Consider the following 26,908-nt stretch of genomic DNA (forward strand, 5'->3'; position numbering starts at 1 on the left):
CAATTTCAGACTTTCCTTTAAATATTTGTAGATTCTGTAACCTCTCTCATTCCTGATATTGGTAATTTCTATCATCACTTGTTTTTTTCTCATCAGGCTGGTTAAAGGCTTATCAAGGACTCTGAGATCTTCTCAAAGAACCATTTTTTGGTTTCACTGATTTCATCTATTATTTTCCTGTTTTCTTTTTTATTAGTTTCCTCTCTGATCTTCATTGTTTTCTTCCTTCTGCTTACCACATAATTTCCACTTTTATGTGTATTGTGTCCTTCATTTATCTTTTTCTAGCCTTTTACACTAGGGATTTAGTTTATCTATTTCCATTCATTTTTGTTTGGAAATGTTCTTAAGGCTATGAAATTTCCTCTGATCATTGTTTTAAATATATCCCATGGATTCTGATATGTACTATTTTCATTATTATTTTTAAGAAATTCTATAATTTCATCTTCCATTTTCTCTTTCACATATGAGTTAAGAAGTTGTTTTAAATTTTCCAGTTGGGAAAGAGATTAGCCAAGATGGTGGAGTAGAAAGACCCTGAGCTCACCTCTCATGAGCACATCAAAATCACAACTATCTGCAGAACATTGATGAAAAAGATCAGAACCTACCAGAAAAGATCTACAAGTGAAGTCATAAAGAAGGAACCACGAGATGGGTAGGAGGGGCAGACTCATGATATAATCAAGTCCCACACCCCTGAATGGGAAACGCATAAACTAGAGAATAATTTTATCATAGAGGTTCTCCCACAGGAGTGAGAGTTCTGAGCCTGCTTGGCTCCCAGTCTAGGGGTTGTGCACCGGGAGGATGAGTTCCTAGAGCATTTGGTTCTGAAGGTCAGTGGAGCTTAATTTTGTGAGTCCCAAGGGACTGGGGGAAAATAGAGACTTCACTTTAAAGGGCAAACACAAAATCTCACATACATCAGGACCCAGGGCAGAAGCAGTAATCTGATAAGAGCCTGGGCCAGACCTACCTGCTGGTCTTGGAGAGTCTCCCGGAGAGGTGGGAAGTTGACTACTGCTCAGCCTGGGGACACACACACTGGTGGCAGACACACTTGGGAGTTTTCTACTGTATGGACACTGGCGTGAGTAGTCATTATAGGTGGGCTCCTCCCTCTAGCTCATTACCACCAAGAGATGGCCTCACCCAACAACCTACAGATACCTAGGTTGGGAAGCCTCAGGCCAAACAACTAACTAGGTGGGGAAGAGCTGCACCCATCAGCAGACCACCTGTCTAAAGACTTCCTGAGCCCACAGTCACCTCTAGACATGGCCCTGCCCACCAGAGGGCCAAGACCCAGCTTCACCCACCAATAAGTAGGCACTGACCCTGCCCTCCAGAAGTCTGCACTAGCTTCTAGATCAGCCTCACCCACCAGGAGGCAGACACCAGACACAAGAAAACCACAGTCCTGCAGACTACAGACCCAGCCTGCCCACAGCAGGCCAGACCTTGCCCGTGGACCAGCTGGGCCCTGACACTGCCCACTAGCAGGCCAAAACATGATTCGGGACAACACAAGCTTGGACCTCGTACCCAACTGTGTCAGAAACTGTACCTCCCAACTCCCCTACAGTGATCTGACACCACCTCTAGGATCCCTGGGCTTTGCAGCTGGACTTTAGGACCCAGCTCTGCCTGCTAGTAGTCTGGCACTAACCCTGGGATCTGGCTTCATTCTCCAGTGGGTGGGCAACAGCCTCAAGTCTTTTGGACCCTAACTCTACCCCCAATGAGCCACCATAAGCCCCAGGGGGCTTCCTGAAGTTCTGCAGTCAGGTACCTTGAGACGAGGCCCCACTAACCAGCAGCTGACAGCCTCAGCACAGCAGAGGGCCTAGCAACTAACTGGACTAGGGGCTAACTAAGCCTACTCAGCTGCACAAGTAGTTAGCCTGCCACATTAGAAGGACCTAATACCCACCACAAGGGAACCCCCTAGAGCATATAGTTTGGGTGAGAGGGAGTATGCTGTTGGGATGCACAGAACATCTCCTACAGAGGGCCACTTCTCTAAGGTCGGGTAATATAACTAATCTACCAGATATATAAAAATACAAATAGCAATTTAGACAAAATGAGGCAGTAGAAGAACATGTTGCAGACAAAGGAACAAGATAAAAATCCCAGAAGAAGAATTAAGTGAAGTGGAGATAGGTAATCAACCCAAGAAAGAATTCAGGGTAATGATTGTAAAGATGATTAAAGAACTCAGGAGAAGAATGGATGCACAGAATGAGATGTTCAAAGTTTTAACAAAGAGTTAAAAAATATAAAGAACAACCAGACAGAGATGAAGAATACAATAACTGAAATGAAAAATACACTAGAAGGAATGAAGGGGTCCCAGAAGAAGAAGAGAGAGAAAGGGGCTAAGTACATGTTTGAAGACATAATAGTTGAAAACTTCCTTAACCTGGGAAAGAAAACAGTCACCTAAGTCTAGGAAGTGTAGAGTCCCACACAGAATTAATCCAAACAGGAACATACCAAGACACAGTGTTAATTAAAAGAACAAACATTAACGATAAAGATAAAGTATTAAAAGAAGCAAGGGAAAAGAAACAAATAACATGCAAGGGTATGCCCATAAGACTATCAGCTGACTTTTTAAGCAGCAATTCTGCAGGCCAGAAGGAAGTAATGTAATATACTTAAAGTGATGAAAGAGAAAAAACTACAACCAAGAATATTTTACCTAGCAAAGATCTTGTTCAGATTTGATGGAGAAATCAAAAGCTTTACAGACAAGCAAAAGCTAAAAGAATTCAGCACCACCAAACCAGCTTTATTTATTTTTAAAATTTTTTGGGGTGGGGGAAGTGGGAGGATGATTAGGTTTGTTTATCTTAATAGAGGTACTGGGGATTGAACCAAGGACCTCATGCATGCTAAGCATGCACTCTACCCCGAGCCATACCGCCACTGCCCCCCAACCCCCAAAGTAGCTTTACAACAAATGTTAAAGAAACTTCTCTAGCGGAAAAGAAAAGGCCACAACTAGAAACAAGAAAACTACAGGAGGAAAAAGCTCACTGGTAAAGGCAAACACACAGTAAAGACAGGAAATCATCCACACACAAAACTAGCTGGGAAATTAGAAGACAAAAGTAGTAAAATCATTTGTAGCCACAATAAGTAGTTATGGATTATACAAAACAATTAGATGTAAAATATGGTATCAAAAACAGTAATCATGAGGGGAAGAGAGAACAAATGCACTGAAAATGCATTTGAAATGAAGAAAGACCAGTAACTTACAAGAATCATATATACAGACTGCTATACAAAAGCCTCATGGTAACCACAAACCAAAAATCTATTATAGATGTACACACATACACACACACGAAAGGAATCCAAATGTAACACTAAAGATAGATAGTCATCAAATCACAAGAGAACAAAAGAGGAAAAAGGGGGAAAAAAAGACCTATAGAAACAACCAAAAGCAATTAACAAACTGGCAATGAGAACATACATAGTGACAATTACCTTAAATGTAAATGGACTGAACACTGGAATCAAAAGACAGAGTGGATGAATGGATACAAAAACATGACTTGTACATACACTGCCTACAAGAGACTCACTTCAGGTCTAAACACACACAGACTGAAAGTGATGGGATGAAAAAGGTATTCCATGCAAATGGAAATCAAAATAAAGCGAGTAGCAATACTTACATCAGATAAAATAGACTTTAAAGACTGTTACAAGAGACAAAGGACTAATGATCAAGGAGCAAATCCAAGAAGATACAACAACTGTACATAAATATGCACCCAACATAGGAGCACCTAGATATATAAGGCCAATTTTAAGAAGATAAAAGGAGAAATAGACAGTAACACAACAGTAGTAGAGAACTTTATCACCCCACTTACATCCAGACATAAAATCAATAAGGAAACACTGGCCTTAAATGACACAACAGATCAGATGAACTTAAATGCTATATATAGAGCATTCCATCTGAAAGCAGAATATACATTCTTTTCAAGGGCACGTGGAACATTCTCTAGGAGAGATTACATGCTCGAACGCAAGGCATGCCTTGGTAAATTTAAGAAACCTGAAATCATATCATGCATTTTTTCTTCCAACCACAATGCTATGATACTAGAAGTCAATTATAAGAAAAAAACTAAAAAACACAAACATATGGAGGCTAAACAATATTCTACTAAAGACCCAATGGATGACTGAAGGAATCAATGAGGAAATAAAAAATACCTAGAGAGAAATGAAAACGAAAACATGACAATCCAAAGCCTTTGGGATGCAGCAAAAACAGTTCTAAGAGGGAAGTTTATAGTGATACAAACTTACCTCAGGAAAAGAGAAAAATCTCAAATAAACAATCTAACCTTACATCTAAAGGAAACAGGAAAAAAAAAAAAACAACCAAAGTCAGTAGAATGAAAGCAATAATAAAGATCAGAGCAGAAATAAATGAAAGAGACTAAAAAAATCCAAAAAACCCCCCAAAAACCCAAAACAAAAAATAAACCAAAAGAAAAAAAAAAAGAAAGGTCAATGAAACTAAAAGCTGGTTCTTTGAAAAGATTAACAAAATCAATAAACTTTAAGGTAGACTCATAAAAAAAATAAAGGGAGAGGGTCCAAATCAATAAAATCTGAAATGAAAAAGAAGTTACAATTGACACCACAGAAATACAACAGATCATAAGAGACTACCACAAGCAACTATACACCAATAAAATAGTCAACCTGGAAGAAACAAATTCTTTGAAAGGTACAATCCCCCAAGACTGAAATAGGAATAGAAAGTATGAACAGACCAATTACTAGTAATAAAATGGAATGAGTAATTAAAAAACTCTCAACAAACAAAAGTCTAGGACCAGATGGCTTCACAGATGAATTCTACCAAATATTCAGAGAAGAGTTAAATACTTATCTGTCTCAAACTATTCCAAAAGACTGCAGAGGAAGGAATGCCTTTCAACTCATTCTATGAGGCCAACATCACCCTGATACCAAAACCAGACAAACATATCACTAGCAAAGAAAATTACAAGCCAGTATCACTGATTAACATACATGCAAAAATCCTCAAAAAAATATTAGCAAACTGAACCCAACAATACATTAAATGGATCATACACCATGATCAAGTGAGATTTATCCCAGGAATGCAAGGATTTTTCATACCCACAAATCAATCAATGTGATACACCACATTAACAAATTGAAGAATAAAAACTGTATTATCATCTCAGAAGATGCAGAAAAAGCTTTTTATAAAATTCAACATCCATTGACGATAAACTCTCCAGAAAGTGGGCACAGAGAGAACTTACCTCAACGTAATAAAGGCCAAATATGACAAACCCATAGCTAACATTACACTCAGTGGTGAAAAGCTGAAAGCCTTTCCTTTAAGATCAGTAACTAGACAAGGATGCCTACTCTCACCACTTTATTCAATATATAGTATTGGAAGTCCTATGCACAACAATCAGACAAGAAAAAAAAAATCAATCCTAATTGGAATGGAAGAAGTAAAATTGCTACTGTCTGCAGATGACATGATACTGTACACAGAAAAATCCTAAAGACACCACCAGAAAACTACTAAAGCTCATCAATGAGTTTGGTAAAGTTGCAGAATTTAAAATTTACACACAGAAATGTGCTGCATTTCTACACACTAACAATGAACTATCAGGAAGAGCTATTAAGGAAATAATCCCATTTACCACTGCATCAAAAAGAATAAAATACTGAGGAATAAACCTTCCTAAGGAGGTAAAAGACCTTTTGGAGGAGGTACTCCAAAAGTTATAAGACACTGATGAAAGAAACTGAAGATGACACTAACAGATGGAAAGATATACCATGTTCTTGGATTGGAAGAATTAATATTGCTAAAATTCAAGGTAATCTACAGATTGAATGCAAGCCCTATTAAAATGCCAACTGTATTTTTCACACAATTAGAACAAATAATTTAAAAATTTGTGTGGAAACACAAAAGGCCCTGAATAGCCAAAATAATTTTGAGAAACAACAAAGCTGGAGGAATCATGGTCCCTGACTTCAGACTATACTACAAAGCTACCATAATCAAAATAATACGGTGCTGACACAAAAACAGACACACAGATCAATGGAATAGAATAGAGAGAGCTCAGAAATAAACCTATGCACTTATGGTCAATTAATCTATGACAAAGGAGGCAAGAATATATAATGAAGAAAAGACAATCTCTTCAACAGTTGGTGCTGGGAAAAGTGGACAGCTACATGTAAAGAATGAAATTAGAACATTCTCTAACACCACATACAAAAATAAACTTAGAATGGATTGAAGACCTAAGTATAAGACTGGAATTCATAAAACTCTTAGTGGAAAATAAAGGCAGCATACTCTTTGACATAAGTTGTAGCAATTTTTTTTTGGATCTGTCTCCTAAAGCAAAGGAAATAAAAGCAAAAATAAACAAACAGGACCTAATTAAACAAAAAAGCTTTTGCACAGCAAAGGAAATCATCGACAAAATGAAATGACAACCTACTGAGTGGGAGAAAATATTTGCAAATGATACAACTGATAAGGAGTTAATATCCAACATATATAAACAGCTCATACAACTTACCATCAAATTAAAAAAAACCCATTTAAAAAATGGGCAAGAGATTGAACAGACATTTTTCAATAGAGGAAATGCAGTCAGCCAATAGGCACATGAAAAATGCTCAACACTGTTAATTATCAGGGAAATGCAAATCAAAACCATGAGATAACACCTCACACCTGTCAGAATGCCTATTATCAAAAAGAGCACAAATAACATGTTGGCAAGGATATGGACAAAATGGAATTCTCATACACTGTTGGTGGGAATGTAAACTGGTGCAGTCACTATGGAAAACAGCATGGAGGTTTCTCAAAAAACTAAAAATAGAACTACCATATGATCCAGTAATTCCACTCCTGGGTATATACCTGAAAAAACAAAAGCACTAATTCAAGAAAGACAGATGCACCCCAATTTTCACAGCAGTATTATTTACAGTTGCCAAGATGCGGAAGCAACCTAAATGTTCATCAACAGATGAATGGATAAAGAAGATATATATATATATATATACACACACACAAACACAATGGAATACTACTCAGACACAAAAATGAAATTTTCCCACTTGTAGTGACATGGATGGACTTGGAGGGTATTACGTTAAGTGGAATAAATCAGACAGAAAAAGACAAATACTATATGACATCACTGATAAGTGGAATCTAAAAAATACAACAGACTAGTTAATACAATACAATAAAATACAATAAAAAAGCAGACTCACAGATACAGAGAATAAACTAGTGATGACCAGTGGGGAGAGGGAAGTAGGGAGGGGCAATGCAGGGATAGGGAAGTAAGAGGTACAAACTATCATGTATAAAATAAGCTATAAGGATATATTGTACAATCTGGGACATACAGCCAATATTTATAATAACTATAAATGGAGTATAACTTTTAAAACCTGTGAATCACTATATTGTACACTTGTAACTTACAGAATACTGTATATCAATTATACTTCAATATAAATAAATAATTTTTTCCAGTTGGCTGAGCCTTTTAGTTGTTGATTTCCTAATAACACAATATTGCATTCTGATCAGAGTATTATTTGCAGTATTTCTACTTTGTGGAACTTCCTGATAGTTTCTTCTCCACAAGGTTTGAACGTGAAATAGCTTGCTATGATTTGCTGTTTACTTTCCTATTTATCAGTAATCTGAAGCTTGGATAATACCTTTCAGTTAGGCTGAGGGTGTGTTTGTAAAATTTTTAAAAAACTTAAGCAAAGTAAAACATTACAAATAAAGCTAAAGCTACAATTTCCTTCCTTCTCCTCCCAAAGGAAAACTACTGGATAGCTGCTACATATACTCCTCAAGTAGATGTGTATCACTCCCATGCATTTTTTTTTTCTGGTGATTTTTTTTTTTAGTAGAGGTATAGGTGATGTACGATATAAGTTTCAGGTATACAACACAGTGATTAACATTTTTTAAGGTTATATTCTATTTACAGTTATTATATTCCCTGTGCTGTACTATATATCCTCATAGCTTATTTTATATCCTTGTATGTTTTTATGTTTATGAAATATGTATCAATAAACTATATATGCTGTTTTATGTTAATTAAAGTTTATATAAATAGTGTCATCCTGTATATATCCTTTGCAACTTCATTCATTCACCATTATAATTTTGAGATTTATTAGTATGGCTATACCTAATTAGTGAATATTCTAGTTTTACTCTAGCTGCTATATCCCAATGTATGAATAAATAACAGTTAATTATTCACTCCCCTTTGCTGATTCCAATTTTTCACTACTATAAAGTGCTACTATGAATATCCTTATACAAAATCCTTATGTGTGAATATGTATTTACATACCAAGAAGTAGAATTTTTGAGTCACAGGTTATGTGCATTTACTGGATACTGCCAAATTATTCTCAAATTAAGTTCTATTAATTTCTATACCTATTAACAACATCTAATAAGATTTTCTATTTTCCCAAAATTCTTGTCATCACTGAACATTTTCATTTTTTCTATTTTTAAAACTAATCAGAATTAACCAAACCTCTTATTAAAAAAGGAGCAGTTATAGATGGAAAACTGAGAGGCTGAATTACTGCTTTATATTTTGTAGGTATTTCATGACTAAGTTTTAAACTACTATAGTTTTGAAGGTAAAAGAATAATTTGTTGATGTTTATTTTCTAGGCCCCAAGAGTGATATAAGCATAGCAGCACATCTGGAGTACAAGGTTTTGGTTCTACCATAAAGCTGCTTTAGCTCAATGTCAATATATCACCAGACCGCTTTAAAAAAATCTGTTGCTGTTACATTGTTACTGAGTATTTTTTATACTATCTTTTATTAAATGACTATTCAGGAGAGATTATTGTCTAGTCTCAGTATCAGGAGCAACTTACAGTTATCTTGAACACCTGGTTCATTTTTATTGATGGACAGTGCTGATCTTAGCTTCTTAATTATGCTAGATGTTGGAAAGCTAGAGCTAAACATAAAGTCTATCTCTAGCAAATGTATAGGACCTCAAAATAATAATCTCCCCTCTCAGATTCACATTATCATTCCTATTATTTTCTTTGTTGATCTTCTTAATCTACTCCATTGTGTATGCTTCTAAGCCACTTAGAAGTAAATATTTAGTTGAATAAATTCATAACATTAACATAATCAATGTTAGAGCATTTATTTTTTTCAAAAATATGAATTATAAGCTTCTATCCCATCATTCTTTCATAGTGTGAAAGGTGCAGTTGATTAGAAACTGTATTCTGGGATCACTTTGATGCTTACCTTTTCTGCTACTTCTCGCACAGACTGAACACTTGTTCCATACAGATGATTGTTATACTGGCCAGCTTCAATGAATTTATGTTCCTGGATATCTTTTTCCATTTGCTCTCTTGAAGTCACAAAATGATAATCTCTTCCATCTACCTCATAATCTCGTTTTGGTCTAGTTGTATCTTTAACAGAAAAAAACTTGAGGAAGTGTTTAATATTAAAAAGCACAACAAATCCATTTGCTACTTAAAGAATTGTTTTATAAAGTTCAATACAACAGAGATTGATTTAAATTTGAAAAAGGACAATAATATAGAGGATGGAGGAATAACTGATAGAATAAGTAAAACCATTAAAAAATGGTAATGTTTACTTTTACCACACACAATAACAAAATGTTAAGAACAAGAATTAATAATTTTTATGCGGGTTACTCACGAGGAACACATGATCCAAATTTGTCAGGAAATTCTGAGATCAAGTCATCATTTATCCTGTCTTTCATCGGTCCCAATATGATCACTGGTCGAGTATAATTAACTATAAAAATACACTCCATGTTAAGAGGAATAAATGCTCAACAAACATGAATACATTTTATTTCATTAGAAAACAAAAGTACCCTTAACTGTTAATTTCTTTCTTTTTTCTTTCTCCACCAATGATGGCTAGCTTGATAATTTACAAACCTTTTTATTAAGATCTTAAACCTTAGTCAGTCTTCTTTTGGAAGTCATACACTTAGATAATTCAACCAAGTTACGTTCAGCATTTTAGCAGATAATGTTTATATATATTGCTACTATCATCAAACACTGCTCCTTTTTGAAGTAGAAATTGTAAGGAAGCAGATCAGAAAATGGCAAAAGAGAAACTGGGTATAAGAAGTGATGTGGGGGGAGGGTATAGTTCAGTGGTAGAGTGTGTGCTTAGCATGCACGATGCCCTGGGTTCAGTTTCCAGTGGCTTCTCGAAAAATAAATAAACCTAATTACCACCCCCCAAAGGTGATATAATAAGATTGTAAAACATCAACAGGCTTCACAAACCTTCTTGTTGATTCACTGGTTCATATGATAAGACATATTCTTCTTGACCACCTATTAGAAAGTTAAAATACAGATAAGAAAATCTATAAAGATAACTACTACTAATTTAATTCTTATATAACATATAACTTACTAGAACTTTCCTGAGAAAATAGGAAAGATATAAAAAAGGTACTCTACAAACTAATTATGGCAGGATTTAGGGAAAAAGGTGACAAATTATAAAGTTTGATAAATATAAAAACAAAATATAAATGTGCTATTTAATAACTACCTTTCTGTTATTCTGTATTTTACAGATTATATCTATTTAAAATATATATTTCTCATTATATCTATTTAAAATCTTCACTTGTGATGCCAAGTATATGCTATTAATTTTTTACTTAGACTCTAAGAACTATTAAGTCTTTTAATGATTCATGCTTTAGCAAGCAGTTCTATATATATGCATATTAGGTAATTTACTGTTATTAAAAATATGATGCTTTTCTGATCGTACCAGGTATATTTAATACCACACATGTATTTTTATAATTACAACCAACTTCCAACCAAAAACTTCTAATGCAAAGGTAAAACTAGTGTCACTATTTCACTGATAAAGACTTCTGATTATTATAATAATTCATTTATTCAATTAAAAAATATTTTGGGTCAAAAAAAGCTTTGGATAAAACTAAATCCTTCCCTTTTAACAAAATGAATCACACAGATAGTAAAGGAGAAAAAATACATTTTACTTTGATCTTGAAAGTACTTTAGAGGTTAAATTAAATCCTCTAAGAGGGTTAGAGCTTAAGAGTATCTTAAATAGAAAAGTCTACAAATTATATCTCGATTCAATGAAAATAACTAAAAAAGGGTTAAAAATTTCAATTCTTAACACACATACACACACACACACGTGTAAAAAAACAAGCCAGGAACAATTGTTCAATTCAAGTGGTTCAATGAACTCAATCAATGTTGGATAACATATTGGAAGACTTTCTCCTCGATTATGATGATTCTATAACAATATTTTCACTAAATTTGTTGCTAGTTTATATTATATGTATGCAGCTGTAAACCTTTTACATTCATATAATGGTACAAATATTCTTTTCTGCTTTAAAAGTATATTTTGTTGTTTTCAAATTTAATACATAAAATACATATATTTACAAGCTGCTTTTTAAAGTACTGCATGTAAAACATGTTTTAAATATTGGCAAAAACATGCAATTTGAATATTCCACACGTAATAATTCATGCAAATGGTGAGACAGACAGTATATACTTTCATTACCTCTTTTTAGTCTAGAAAGCTACTTAACTACTCTCTAGTGAGTTCTGATTGTAAGTTAACAGAATGCTAAAATACAAGAAATCACATTCCCACAGCAAAAAAGAAAATCATCAAGCAACTATTACGCAGAAAAATAACAACCAATCAAATGAATGAGGGTTAAAAGTATATATTGTCAACATGGAAAATATTAGAGACTGATATTAACAGGATGGACCTTTTGAGCAGCCATACTCATCTGTAATCAAGATTACTTTCATATTAGACAGCAGTAAAAAAAAAAAAAGTTAGAAAAGCAATTTTAATTTTTAAAGCGTTACAACTGATAATATTCATATACCCTCCCCTCCACCCATGCCCAAATATATTTAAAAACTTCACACGCTTATACAGTTCACTTAATAATATAATATTAAGACTGTAACATAGGAACCAAAAAAGAAATCAGTAATCCTATTTGAGCAACTGTTGAAAATTTTCCCTTCATTGTTTCTTATGTTCACCAAAAGGTGTTGATAAACAATAACTTGACCCACACTAGTACTAGTAACACAGAATAAAAAAAGGAAATAAAACTAATTATAAGGGAGGGGGGTATAGCTTAGTGGTAGAGTGTGTGCTTAGCACATACGAGGTCCTGGGTTCAATCTCTAGTACCTCCATTAAGTAAACAAACAAACAAACAAACAAACAAGCCTAAATATCACACCTCAAAATAATTTTAAAAAAAGAAAAATTTGTGTTAAAAATTAATCATGAAAAAAACTATAATTTAGCACTACTGAAAACTATTTTAATGCTCATGTTAGAAAATAGAATTACTAAATAAATGGCAAAATACAAGTTTACACCTCATTTAAATAGATATTTGCATCTTATAAAAGATACAAACACACACACATAGCGTGTATACAAACAGCCTAGTCTGTAAAATGAATTTTTGTATTTTATTACAATTTTGGAAATTAAATTTGTACAAAAACCTCAAAGGATTTATTACTAGAGATAACAGAAGAACAAATAAAACACTTACGGTAACTACTTTCGCTATCGCTGGCATTAGAAGTTACATGTTCTGAAATTACAGCACAATGGAAGAAATAAAGAAAATAGTGTCATGAGTTTAAAAAAAGCAAATTACCAAAATAAACACAAGGTGACATAACAAAACGTCGAAATATAAACCACACATACCTGAAGAGTTTTTAAAAACATTTTGATTATCTTTGAAAATTTAATTATTTCAAATAAATGAATATGAATTAGCAAGGAAAAAATTTGATCTGTAGTCAAGGACAATGCCTCATTTCTGTTCAATACAGTTTATGAACAAAAATCCATCACAAATAATAAGTAGAATATGACAAAGAGGGCAAAGTAATCCTAAATTAGTGCAACTGTAGACTTAAAACCCCAAAGAGAAAATGTCATCGGCACCATTTAATTTGGATTCTGAGACTAACAAAAGAAAACAAGTTATATCTGAGCAAACAGATGCCCATTTTAATGAAGAGATATCTTAAAAAGTAAATAGATATCTTGCTTTTAGTTCAGCTTCTTTCTTGTTCCTGAAGAGAAATGAGAATCCATGTCTGAGATCATACAGATAAAGCATTTCGGATGCCATAGATTCAGATGACTCAAAAAAAAAAAAAAGTCAAATGGAATGGAATTCTAGAAGGTGGGATTGTATTTTAAAGTAGACTAATATTTCTGAGAAACTGTGCTTCAATACAATTGACAAAGGTTGCTTTGTAAAACAAAAACACACCCATTTGCCTGGCCCCTCCTTCAAAGTGGCCCCCATTTCATAACTTGATTGTTCAGTAAATACCCAGCACTCTTCTCATGTAAATGTAATCTCTTGTGTTCCCACAATAAGTGTCTCCTTCGAATTAAAAAAATGGGTCATTTTATCTATAAAGACCAAATAACAAAATTTTCCACAGGAGAGAGGTGAATCTGAATTTCTTATGTCAGGCAAAGGAAAAAGGAATTTAAAGGATAAAGTTTGAGGAGGAATATCTGCTGTACCATACCACCCACAGTCTCCTATAATCAAGTAGTACTACTGAAAAGTTCAGAGAATGGCAGAACTTAAGATTTCACATAAAGATCACAGTTCTTGAATTGCTGTCATAGTGAAAAATAAGTCTGTTATTCTAACCTGCAAAGACAAGATACACATTTCTTAATCATCTTATGTATATTTTAAATATATCAGGAACATCGAAAATTCTAAGACTGATGACAAGCACATGTAAAATGGTGTTTTTTTAAAGTTTATATTTAAAAATTTCCCATGTTACCACATGGACTTCAAAAGGATCATTTAAAATTATTGTATAATATTCTGACTGTTAAATCACGATTTGCCTTAATACTAATTACCTAGACATTTTAGTTTGCTTTAAATGGTCTTCTACAAACATCAACAAATTATTATGACTGTTTTCATTTATATGGCTTTCACCTTCTGTCCTATTTCCTTAAAATTCATTCCCAGAAGTAGGAATGCCAAAAAGAAAAAAAAGTTCTTAAATTTATACTAGAATTGGTATTACACTCTGCAATCTCTAATATGTAAGAGAAAGAAACATTAATTATTGCAACGGAGTGAGTGGAGGGGGAAGAGTAGAAGTACAGAAGAAACAAAATTAACCATGAGATGACAATTATAGAAGTTGGGTAAATGAATATTTGTGGGGTTTATTTTACTATTTCTCTATTATTGAAAGTCTGACATGTTATATAATAAAAAGTTAAAGTTACTGCAATCTCTTTTCTGGGGATTTCTCCTACTTGAGTTCGCTAAGATCATCGATAGCTATGAAGCAATCAAATTCTTCAAGTTTATTTAACGTATCCGGTAACTCCTCTACAATAAAATCTTACTACTTAAAGTACTGCCCTTGGAACACCATCATCATCCTTGCCTGGGAGCTTATTAGAAAGGTAAAATGCTTTTCCCCTCAAAATTAAAAATAGTCTTTTTCATGGTGGTTCATCAAAGATGACATTAAAATACTCAATAAACATATAAAAAAAGAGTTCAATCCTATTACTTATCAGGCAAATACAAATTAAAACTACAACAGATATCTCTATCATTCAGCAGAATGACCAAAATGATAAAACAAAACCAAAACCTATTTGTCAAGTATCTGTTCCAGTAGCAACTGGAACTCATATACTTCTGGGGGTAGGGGTGGTACAAATTGGCATAACCACTTTAGAACACTACTTGGGCAATACCTACTACAGTCTAACATATTTATAGATCTGTGACCCAGCAATTCATTTCCTAAGTATTTTCCGAACAGAAAGGCATATGTATGCTCACAAAAAGTATAAAAATGTTCAAGCAACAATATTCAAAATAGCCCTTAATGTTTATTTACAAATGTAAGAAATATTGTACAGTTTCATAGTTTACTTTTTTCACTTACACTGTGAACATTTTTTCTGTATCTTTATGTTTTAATATGATTTTCAATGGTTATAAAATATATAATATGTGGATAAATCATACTTCATTAACCATTTCTCAATTGTAAGACACTTTAGGATTATTTCAGCTTTTTTGTGGGGGGCTATAATTTCTAAATAATATTAGACAAAACATCCTGACATATACACCTTTGTTTCCATCTCTGATTACATCCTTAGGATAAATTCCTTGAAGAGGATTTAGCAGGTCAAAAGATACGCTTTTCAAAAAAAAATTGTACCAATTTACACTCCCAATAGTAATATGTTAAAATTAGCCATTCCACAGAACCCTCTTCATCACTGGGTTCTCCTTTAAAAGAAAAGTTTGCCAAAATGATGCATAAAACATGTCATTTTGTATATTAAACTACTAAAGATGTTAAACACTTTTTTAGATGCTTATTTCATTTGCTTATCTTTTCAGCACTCTTCTCATATCCTTTGTCCAGTTTTCTAAGGGAGAGTTAGTCTGTTTCTTATTGATCTGTTAGAAATTTATAGTTTAAGGATATTGTCATTTTGACACAGATGATATAAACAGATTCTTAAAGTTTTAATTTTTGTTTATAATGTTTGATGATCACAACTATTTCAAATCTTTCTAAGTCTCACCTTTCTAGTCAAACATTTCTTTCTGAGACTATATCATGTGTTATCTCTTTGCTCTCATTAAATACTACACATCATCAGTCTCAAACAATACGACTACTCTTAACGCTTATTCCTAACACAAATGAAAATAAGTCTGGTTCAGAATCTAACAGCTCTGCACAACTCTCCTTAAATAAGTCTTTAAGATGTAACAGGAAACCTGGAAGTTTTTGAGGTGTTCTACAAAATGGAAAGCTATAAAAATAAACTGCATACAAAAGGCAGGTACAAACCTTGTCTGAAACTGTATGTCATGATTTCATTTCTGAGCACCTTATATAAGTGCTACCGAACCATGCGTACTTTTAGTTTCTGTTAAAGTAATCTTCAGTTTTTCTCTTGAATTTTTTCAAAATTGCCTTCTCAAAGAATAAAAGAACACAGGTTTCTATTTCTAGATTTTTTCACAAGCTATTATGATTTAGCTGCATCCTCCCAGAATTCCATCATACTCTTAACTAAATCTGTTAGTCAAAATTAGGTTTGGAAATGCAGTTTCTCCTATTGTTTCCTCTACCGTCAACAGGGCAAATCAACAATTTATTTGATTCTCTTCTTGGTAGAATCACTGAATTCATGTCTATGAAAAGTATTCTAGGGAATCACTTTTGTTTGTCTGCTCTTTTAATTAAATACCCTATTTTTCATAGGTTGTGTGAAATTACATACAGATGTACGTATTTCTTTATATTCAGTGTTATTCCACATCTCTTTAACAGGTTTATCTGGAATAACTTGTCTTGTTCTCAATCCCTTCATGAGTCCTGTTCCAAAAGGCTTAATAGATACCAATATGAGGGCACATTTATTTTCTTATATTAAAATCTCACAGGATTTTGCTTAGTTTATTCCCTGTATCCTGAACCTCAGAATACAGATAACTGAGTCCATAAATAATGCTCTTGACCCACTCTTCTTTCTAGCATTTTCCACTATATAATAAAAGCCTTTTGTCAGCAGCTAGTAATTTTAAGTGATAACCTCAATCCCAGTTTTAGAATTTTAGTGATATTTTTCTGTCCCCATCAACATTTTCTACGTAAAATCTTGACCTGATCAAGTTACCAGGTTTCAAGTCTTTCAGTTCCTGTGAGATGAAGCACAGAAACCTACCATTCAAGAGATCTTAAATCACTGATTAGAAAAATTAAATCAATGACATTGGTAATCAGTTATCATTTTTGTGTCTCCTCCCAAGTCACAAATCTCAATTAAAATGAGAGATGAAAATATGGTGTAGTCAAGGTGTAATTATCTATTATACAAATATCAATATATGAACCAAATTCTTCATTTAGTTCCTTTTTTCATGAGTTTTCCATAGGTCTCTGATGACCCATCAGACAACAAAAATCTTTGGGTTCATTTGCTGATCCATACCACCTCATGATCATTCTTAAATTCTATAGCATTAGGAATCTGCAGAAACAGGGTGGGATACAGGTCAGTGGCAGAGTGCATGCTTAGCATGCATTAGGTCCTGGGTTCAATTCCCAGTACTTCCATTAACAACAACAACAACAAAAGAATCAGTAGAAATATTTCCCAGTTTTTGAAGATTTTCACTGATAATTTTTCCCAGAGGCAAGAGATTGAAGAAGTGTACCACTAGTTGACAGTAAATTTGTGGTTCTTAACAAATCCTAAAAAAAATCCTATTATATTCTGTATAATATAAATAATTACATATAAAACATTGTCTTTAATCTAATATAAATCTTTAACATTTAAAGCTGAAATAAAACTCAAGTATCTATAGCTGAGATTAAAAGTGCAGTATAAAGTTAATATAAATCAGGAGAAAAATCTATGAAATTTAATGTTTATTAACGTAAATCTTGGAAAGTTAAGATACTGACTATATCCTTAATGATCAATGAATTATAAAGAAGTTTTCAAAATGCTTAATAATGCAAATAGAAAGAACTATTTAGAAAAAAACTTTAGCCTAAAAGGTTACTCCTGTGAGTCACTGTCACCTAAAAAAAATTCGTAATATTTGGTAAAATTTTACATTTAATCAATTTGAAAGCACCCATATTCAAAATTTTGTTTCTTAAAATGACTTTTTATTTCATTCATAATTCCAACATTTATTGAATGACTCCTACATATCAGACTGTATAAAGCTTTATATGAAGATTAAACACTAGCTAGAAAATTAAACAGGAACATAACAAAAACAAAAAACAGAGACAACATCCTGGTTAAAGGAAAGACAAAGGATAATATTTCTTATAATTCTTAACTTAAAACTTACTTAAAAAATATAGTTTTCCTACTACAAAGACTGCTACTTGAACTTGAGTTCCACAATTCTCTAATATTTAAGATCTGTTGTGTTTTATAGTTTCACATTATAGCAAGGCTTTTCTAACAAAGACTCAAGGCAATTTAAACATGTTTTAACAAAAAAAAGGGGGGAAGATAAAACTGCAAGGAAGATTATTGTCTATCTTCTAATAATAAGGGCAGGTAGTACTATTTTAAAAAACATTTAAAAAGTCTTTCTTTATACTGAAAAAAATTCCTAGAGAAAGTAATTGCCATAAAAATTACAAAAAGGAAAATGCGATTATAAGCAGAGAGTTTTTCAAATGACATGTGAAAAATGGAGCATTGGAAATATAAAAGGTGTGTATTACAGAAATAAAAATCCCAAGCATATTATTAACATGAAAAATCTAAAAGCAATCTAAATCATATACCTCCTCATGCCAGAAGGGCACTACCATGAATCTCAAAATGTATCTGAAAAAGGTAGGTCTGTAGACGGAGGTTAAAAAATAACTTGGGAGTATTTTGATCACTTACTCAGGCCTTTTGATCCCATGTCGTCAGGGATCTCCTGTAGAGAGTAGTTCCCAGAGAGCAAGCAATAAAAAGATAATCAAAGAAAATAGTTGTCAGTAATGCATAAAATTGGTGCTACAATTAGAGACAGTTCCAAGACCATTACAGGTACATATATCTTACAGAGCATTTTTGTAGATTTCTGAAAGTTTAAAACAAGCTAGTACTGAATGTAATCTACTAAAATAATGGAAGTTTTATCCGGGAGGCTGATTAAGGTAGAGAAGCAAGATTTTAGACTATTTCTTGCTATCTTAAAAGTAAAATTCAGAATGCCTACATATAATAAAGAAATAGGATAAAATGGAATAATTTGAGAAGATTTATTACCAAAGACTGGCAATGCTATACCTAGAAATCAGTAAGTAGCTTTTCAGGTATTCATGTTTTTCCTCTAAAATATTCTTTGATAGTATGTTAAGTGTTTCTTATAAGAATTTTTACATAGAATAATTCTATTTTAAACATGTACCTTAAAAATACTGTTTACTTTAAGTTAGGAATTCCTAAGGTGCCAGAAAAAGTTAAGATTGGTATACAGATTAATTTATGTCTGTCCTTGGTTAAGATAATTAGTAACCTGTTGCAGCTCTTGAAACTGTCTCCATGGTAACAACCAACTGCAGGGCAGTAGGTCCCTCTACATTTATCTTCAGTTGACCACTGGATCCACATACTTACGGTCAGCATCACTTGTTTCCTGTTCACTCTGGTCCTTGTTCTTGTAGAAGGGGAATTTTCGGGAAAAGAGGTTCTTTTTACGCTTGTCATTGAATGACTGCTGAAGAAGAGAAGGAGGGGCAAAACAAAGGGATGTCTACTGTCTGTGTGTACAAAGGCCCAGCCTAGTAGCTCTGTGAAAGCTGACTCTGGTGACCACAGCGTGCAGTTTGTATATGAATTCTGCTTTAATCACATGTACAGTGAATTTCTAATTTAGTATTGACTTCCTAATTCTAACATTTTATAACTGAAAGTACTCAAAAATTTAAAGTGTGTAATTCAATGATAGCTAGAAATAATGAGAAAGTGCTACTTGATAAAAAAGGGAAGAGTAAATCAGGTTAGCAACTACTATCGTCTGAACCAAGTTCACATCTGTTCGTATCAATCCATATTTTTCTAGATTTCCAGGTATTAAGTGCTCTATAGCAAAAGTTATTTTAAAAGTTACTTTAGCTGCTCAAATATTTTTGATGCATTAGGAATAATTTTCATTTCCCTTTGGCTTTAACACATTTTTTTCCTTTTTTTCTTTCTTTTCTTTTTTGTGGCTCCAACAAACTAACAAGAAAGCCACTATTAAAAAAGAGAACCAAAACAACTGAAAAAGTTGTTAGTGCTGAATATTTAAAAACAATCTTTTTTTTTTTTTTAAAGAAGAGAATTAGGATAACTAAATACTTATGGCATGAATCAGAAAATGGGAAGAGAACTAATAAGACGTGTCCATAAGTACAGAGACCAACAAAAGAATTATCAATGCTATCTAACCAAGGAAGAAGAGTCAACTCTCCTGGCCAACTTAAATGCCATCATAACTGATTTATTAGCCTTTAAGCTTTACCATATTATCTCCTTTAAAAGTATACATAAGTAAAATAGAACAAGATTCAATCCACTGGCACCATATCCTGAATAGGGAATAAAAAGTTTGGTGCCCATAATGGCAAAAAGGCAACTGGAATTCTAATAGTTTATACATAATTGCTATGACAGCTGACCTGATGTCCCTATTGCACAGACGCTTGAAACTTGTTTTCTTCCACAATTTCCTTCTTGAAAGTCCCATTTGTGCATTTATAGTTTTAAAAGTATGTAGCACAAAGAAAGATGAGTCTATTAAAGAGGAACAGATTCTTTTATAATTTGTCACAGGCATCCATGTCTTGAATGAAATGGTCTTGGCTACTAGTGACACTATGAATTATTATTTTTTATTATTTTTTGAAGTGGAAACAATATAAAGGATAGAAAACTTGGTTTGATTTTTCTTAAGTTTATCCATGTCACAAGATGCTATCAATATTTTGAAGCGTATCAACACCAGGCATTATTTTTTTGGCACGCCTATATTTTTAAGCATGTGATGACAGGTGATTAAGAAGCTGAAGTGGATTAAAGTGATATTTCGCTCAAATTCTATTACTTGAAAAGATTTATTTTGGTAAGAATCTTTATAAAAACATGGTTGAACTTTCATTTTTACCTTTTCATATCAATAATTAAGGGTTAGTTAAGTTCATAGTTCATTAGTCAAGCAGATTGTCTTGATAATCAACCTTAAAATTTAAAGGCTCTGTTAAGTCTAAGCAGAAGTTAAAATACTGGGGGAGGCTACAGCTCAGTGGTAGAGTGTGTGATTAGCATGCATGAGGTCCTGGGTTAAATTCCCAGTATCTCCATTAAACTAACAAACAAACAAACCTGATTACCCTCCCTCCCAAAAAATTAAAGAAAAAAAAAAAAAAAAAAAAAGGAGAAGTGAAAAACTAAGTTGAGAAAAAAATACTGTGGAGAAATCTAAGCTTACAATTGTTTTATAAACTGGCAATTAGCATTTGAATAAAAACCCTTGCTTGAATCCAAATTTTAGAAAAGACAGAGAAGAAAACAGGTTTCAATAGAGAAAAATTTATGGTAATCTAATTTAGGGAAGGACTAAATCTTTTTGCTCATGACAATCACTGATTTTGAATTTAGTAATAATTTTTATACTATCTGATAAAACGGGTATGTTTTTAATAAAAGGTCATTTACCCCTCCTACTGCATATACAGTGGTCAGAGTCAGTTTCACAATAAACAACCAAAAGAAACATGAAGTTTAAAATGTTTTGATTTTTGATAACTTTGAAGTTAGCCAAAATGAGATATCATAAAGATATCATTAAATAGAAGAGAAAGAAATGCTTGTTAGTTAAAGAAATGTATTAATTGTATTACATCTAAAATTCTGCATGTGAAGAATTTGTTAAAAGTGAAAAATAGCACAAGCAAACAAGATAAAATTGTGTAGGGAAAACACAAAACTGAAGAAACACACTACCTCTAGTTTCTCTATATTTTCAATATAAAACAATCTGTTTAATTACTTATTGTTATTAATGCTATATTGTGAGAAACAGTGTAATACATAAAGAACTGAAAAAATATAAATTCATAATACATATATCAAATATCTAAATATATAATTTCCATATTTAGTACTTCAGAATAGCTAAATGAATGTTAAAAATGTTAATGAGAAACTGAAATGCTTTAAAAAAGTCTGCATTGGAAATAAAGTCCACAATCAACCATGTAAGGAAAGGAAAAGAAGAACTTAGAATGGGAAATGGTATTACAGAGAGAAATGCAGTTCTGTATCAATGGCAAGCGTATTTTTTTACCCCACTCAGTATCATGCATACTTTTGGTGCTGTGTTAGAACACAGTGACTGGGTATAAAGTTGGTTATAGTCAACAAACAAGACTAAGATTTAAATATGTCGTTAATTCAGTTAACTTCTTACAGTATGAAAGAAAAGTTACAACATGCAACCTCTTTCAATACACTGACAGTGTATTTTACTACAATATTTTAAAAGACATATAAAAAACAAGCACAAAAACCACTTTGTGTATTTCAGTTTTGAGCATTTACTTGAGAATTTTTCCTCCAAAGATTTTCTATTTTAAGTATTGCTTCAGATCACACTATATAATTCTGTATTTTCTGAAAGGTATAAATACATTTTAAAGGAATTTATTATTTCTAAAATAACTGTATGCATTATACAATTTACTCAGATTTAATTTCTTTGACCAAGGGTCATATTCCTTGTCTTTATGTAAAGCTTTGAGTGCTTAGTGATATTAGAGATGTACAAAGAGTACAGTTAATTTATCTGCTGAGTTAACTTTCCACATTCATTTGAAATATGATCAAAAGATACATAAAACTTTTGCTTTAGGTTAAAAAAAATCCTAAAACATAAAACATTGCTACAAATAGTATTTCAACACAACATGTGTTTAGCTCTTTCTTCAGGCTTATTATTAGAGTATTCCATTGCAGTAATCACACACATACTACAGGATGGAGCCTGTGATATCCAATCACTAAATTCAAGAAGGACTTGAAGTTAATGGAAACAAAAACAAGTCTAAAATGCACATAAAAGAATTTTGATGTAGTTCTTGCCCATCTACAAACTCTTCCTCTTGACTGACTTGTCTTTGTTCCCTCAAGATAAAAATTCATATTGATTCAACATGGATTCTATTAATAAATGATATTAGGAATAAAGGTAGGAAAAATAACATTTCCATAAATTCACTTGTAAAAACTCATAAACTTACATTATGACCTAGTGAATAATTTTGGGGGGAACCTATTTTCTCAGATGTGTTATTTATTAGCTATCACGATTAACACTGGTGACACAAGTTTCTAATTAACCATTTGTCTGAGTAAAGGCTGAATTCATTTCATTTATAAAAATAATGACCAAAAGTACATTTTAAGAATATATCAAATGACAGTTTTGATAATTTGGAAAGGTCTGTGAAATGGGTGCTTTATTTAATAAATGGTTTACTTTGGTATATCTCCTACTGTAAGCCAACATGGCAAGAGCTGTTGATAGTTAATTCTTTTGGCAAAATCCTTCTCATTTTAATAATGTAACTCAAACAGGAATCATAAAAAGGTCTACCACCTTCAATTATTAATTTCTAGAAATAAAAGATTTCATATACTCACCCCTTTATCTCCTCTTGCTTTAGAATTAAATTTCACTGTTTTTAATCGGGCTCGTTCTTTCTTTTCAACTCTGGCAATGCAAAGATGATTTTTTAAGTACACCAAACATATCTAAAGGTCTAATTAGAAATTATCAAAACTGATATTTGAATATAGAGCATTTTTATATTCTAAAGCCTTTAGAAGCCATTTACGTTTGCATCCCTCAACTAATAATTTCTGAAAAATGAAATGCAGGGCTCATTTTATTATGAAACAAAACTACTTGTGAAGTATCAAAATACAATACATATATGTGTGCTTCTGTATGCACTGAATTCCATAATTATACTTGAAATTATTATGAGGCACCACTTCTGAGTTAAGCAATTTTTCACATTTTCCACTTGTTTTGCTGTTTAAATATTATCTTAGCATGGACATCTATGTTAAAAATTGTTGAGAGAAAAAAATTGTTAAGAGAGAGAAAGCAAATGGGTTAAAATGTTAACAACTGATGAAAGTAGGTAAAGGGTATGTGGGTGTTCCACAGACTATATTCTTGAATTTCTCTTATACTTATTTTTTCTGTAGCTCTAAAGTTTTTAAAAATAAAAAGGAAAAAAATTAAGCTTACTCCAATGATACTATTTGTGTAAATACATAAAGTAACCAATTATAGTGTATAAAATAGAGTTTTAAAGTATCTTTGGAAGAATACAGAAGAACAGGTAACCTCAGTTATCCTTAAGAAGGTGAAACGGATGCTTGGGGAACAGGGTTAAGAGGGAGCCTGTATAGCTTTTAGATTTTTTGAATTTTAAACTTTGTTAAAAGTGTTACCTTCAAAATAAGCAAGCAAACAGAACTACAACAAAAATCTTTTGTGTAGATTGTAACACCAATCAATATGAATCTTACAAAATTTCATGTAAATTAAGCTTTATAAATCCTTGATTTTAATACAGCAATTATGTTAGTATGAAATAGAAAAAACAGCCCATGAATAAATGCATATTCCTTATTTTTTTCTTTATTACCTAGCTATATAGTTTTACCATGGGTACAGAAGAACCTTAGCAGTCATGAATTTAAAACTTGGGTTTTTACTATTCCAGAGCAATCCTGAGGGTCCAGGACATGAATAATTAATTTATAATTTTGCCTAGGCACTTACCGAGGGCACTGCAAAACTAACATTTAGTGAGTGAATATATATGACTGAAACTGGCTTTGTTTCCTAATCATTATCTTGTTCACTAAATAGGTGAGTGACTTCAACTGTGTTTATCTGTCAATACTGTTACTGAAAGAAAGCTAAGAATTGTAGGAACTGTAATTCCTTGTGCTATTATTAGACATAAAGAGGTCTAAGAAAGATATAGTTCTATTTAAGAAAATATGAGTTTTGAATACACTGAAGAAATGAAATGGCATAATTAGTTGTGGTTTTATATAGTATTTTATGAGAGAAAAACTGTATTCTATAATATTATTCATGAATTTGGAGATTTGTAGAGATCTCAAGGTATATCTCTTTTATCACTTCTGGCTTCAAAAATCCAACCTTATAGAACTTTTATACAAAATGAAAAATTTCTCTTTCCACCAAAGTCAGCTATATTTCTCATTTGTTGCAGGTGAATGTAAAGCCTTTGCAAGATATAAGGCTCCAACGGATAAAGACAATTTTTAGGAACTCTGACCTTGATATTAAGATGTGAGGTTTCTACTAACTCAACAAGGCACAGAGGAAGCATTTCTGAATTTAAAGCATACTATGTTCTATTTCAGGAAAAAACTTATGCTGAGGGCTGCACTGCTAAAAAAGAGGAGTTGCCACCAAATATAAGATCTAGCCAAACAGTTGGATCTTGCAAAAAATATGTATCTAGCCAACAACAGTCATAAATTCCAAAACCACAATGACAAATCTTGGCAATATTTTACCATTTCTACTCTTTAATGTCTACACATATACAAATGCATATATAGATAGAGGTCTGTAAGTGGGTATATGATTCGTCATAAGTATCACTTTTAGAGACTCTCAACAAAACAAGTCCAACTCATTAATAAGAACAAATTTACTACAGTATAAGCTTGACTTGAAGTGAATTAACCAGCTACCATAAACATTTATGTCTCATTGACAATTTTTACTGGCTATCTTAAAATAAGTTTTAGGCAATGATATGGATGAATCAGGTCTCATAAATAAGCTCTTCTGGGGGAATTATGAACTGATGTTTTAAAATCTTTCCCACAAAAGCAGAGACATTCAACAGCATTTCATTGACCTTAGAGGGGGTTCTCTAAGTTGGGATCACCCTTTTCAAAGACAATATGCATTCAACCACTTTTGCCACTAGGTGGTAAATATGCACCCAGTGAATCACTACAATAAATAGTTAAAAGCAAAAAGGAAAGACCAGTGAATGCATGGATACTTCTAAATCAAGCAAGAAAAAAAGAGAAGTGAAGTATATTAGATATTTCCGAAACTTTTGCATTTATTTAAAATGTTTTCATTTTTTTAAGTCTAGAAAAGGCAATTCACACAATCAAAACCCCTGAGAAATTAGGTTTATCACCATCTACATGGGAAAACTACAGAGGCTTTTAATTCTCTCTCCCTCCATTGGTATAGATTCATGGCACAGTGGCTTAAAATATACTTATTTTGTTTTAAGCAACTAGCAGGAGCTTTAGAGAAATTTCTATTAGGGGGCATAATATTTTCTTATTATGTCACTGGTTACAATATAAGGTGAATAAAATTAAACAGTTGTGAAACACAATGGGAAAAATCAAGCATAAAATCATTTCAGTAAAAGAAATGTAAAGAAACAGCAATTATTTGTTTATGCTGTCCAATTTTCAAGTGGTAAGACTGTAACAGACATATTTACCTGCGTTTACTGGGAATCACCCCAACTTCATCACTCTCACCATCTGGTGTAACCTGCCTGGCTTGCCACCACTCATCATCAGAAGCATTAATAACATGGAGGATATCTCCAAATTTGAAGTTCAGTCCTTGACTAGGAAGGCCACTGTCTTTAGTCTTGTCATAATCAAAAAGGGCTCTTGGTCAAGAAGAAAAAAATTTATAATTATTTGTTATAATGATATTATAAATATTAAATAAACAGGATTCTGCAAATATATGTAATCTAGGTAGATAATTAAACAATATACCATACTAGGCAAAATAATGCCCAGCTCAATTTTGTACTATATACAAGAAGACAATGAGACCAAAAAAAAAAAAAAAAAAAAAAAAAAAAAAAGAAACAGCAAAATTAACTTGTTATGGTAATAGTTTATTATATACATATTACTTTATTTCTCTCAATATTATATGAGCAATTAAAAAAATACTTTTAGTACAATCCAAAGGCAACCTGTATTGAATTCTAAAATGAAGACAAATCTGTAAAGGTCTAAAT

At 32.4% G+C, this 26,908-nt stretch overlaps 1 protein-coding gene across 8 annotated transcripts in view; it reads right to left on the minus strand.

Moving 5' to 3' along the window:
• Window positions 1–26,908, minus strand: part of DLG1 (discs large MAGUK scaffold protein 1) — a 228,958-nt gene that overhangs the window by 14,039 nt on the left and 188,011 nt on the right. For 3 of the 8 annotated variants that reach the window (XM_074365514.1, XM_074365495.1, XM_074365522.1), the window contains 7 exons: window positions 26,369–26,545; window positions 23,478–23,547; window positions 18,693–18,726; window positions 12,769–12,810; window positions 10,445–10,495; window positions 9,834–9,935; window positions 9,405–9,577 (listed from right to left, as the gene is read on the minus strand). In XM_074365514.1, the coding sequence (XP_074221615.1) occupies window positions 9,405–9,577; window positions 9,834–9,935; window positions 10,445–10,495; window positions 12,769–12,810; window positions 18,693–18,726; window positions 23,478–23,547; window positions 26,369–26,545 (649 nt within the window). Of the gene's footprint in view, window positions 1–9,404; window positions 9,578–9,833; window positions 9,936–10,444; window positions 10,496–12,768; window positions 12,811–18,692; window positions 18,727–19,412; window positions 19,513–23,477; window positions 23,548–26,368; window positions 26,546–26,908 lie in introns of all 8 variants that reach the window. The other 5 variants (XM_074365502.1, XM_010959297.3, XM_074365487.1 and 2 more) reach the window with 2 other exon arrangements.

This window comes from Camelus bactrianus, chromosome 1 (assembly GCF_048773025.1).
Source record: "Camelus bactrianus isolate YW-2024 breed Bactrian camel chromosome 1, ASM4877302v1, whole genome shotgun sequence".
Lineage (NCBI taxonomy): Eukaryota > Metazoa > Chordata > Mammalia > Artiodactyla > Camelidae > Camelus > Camelus bactrianus.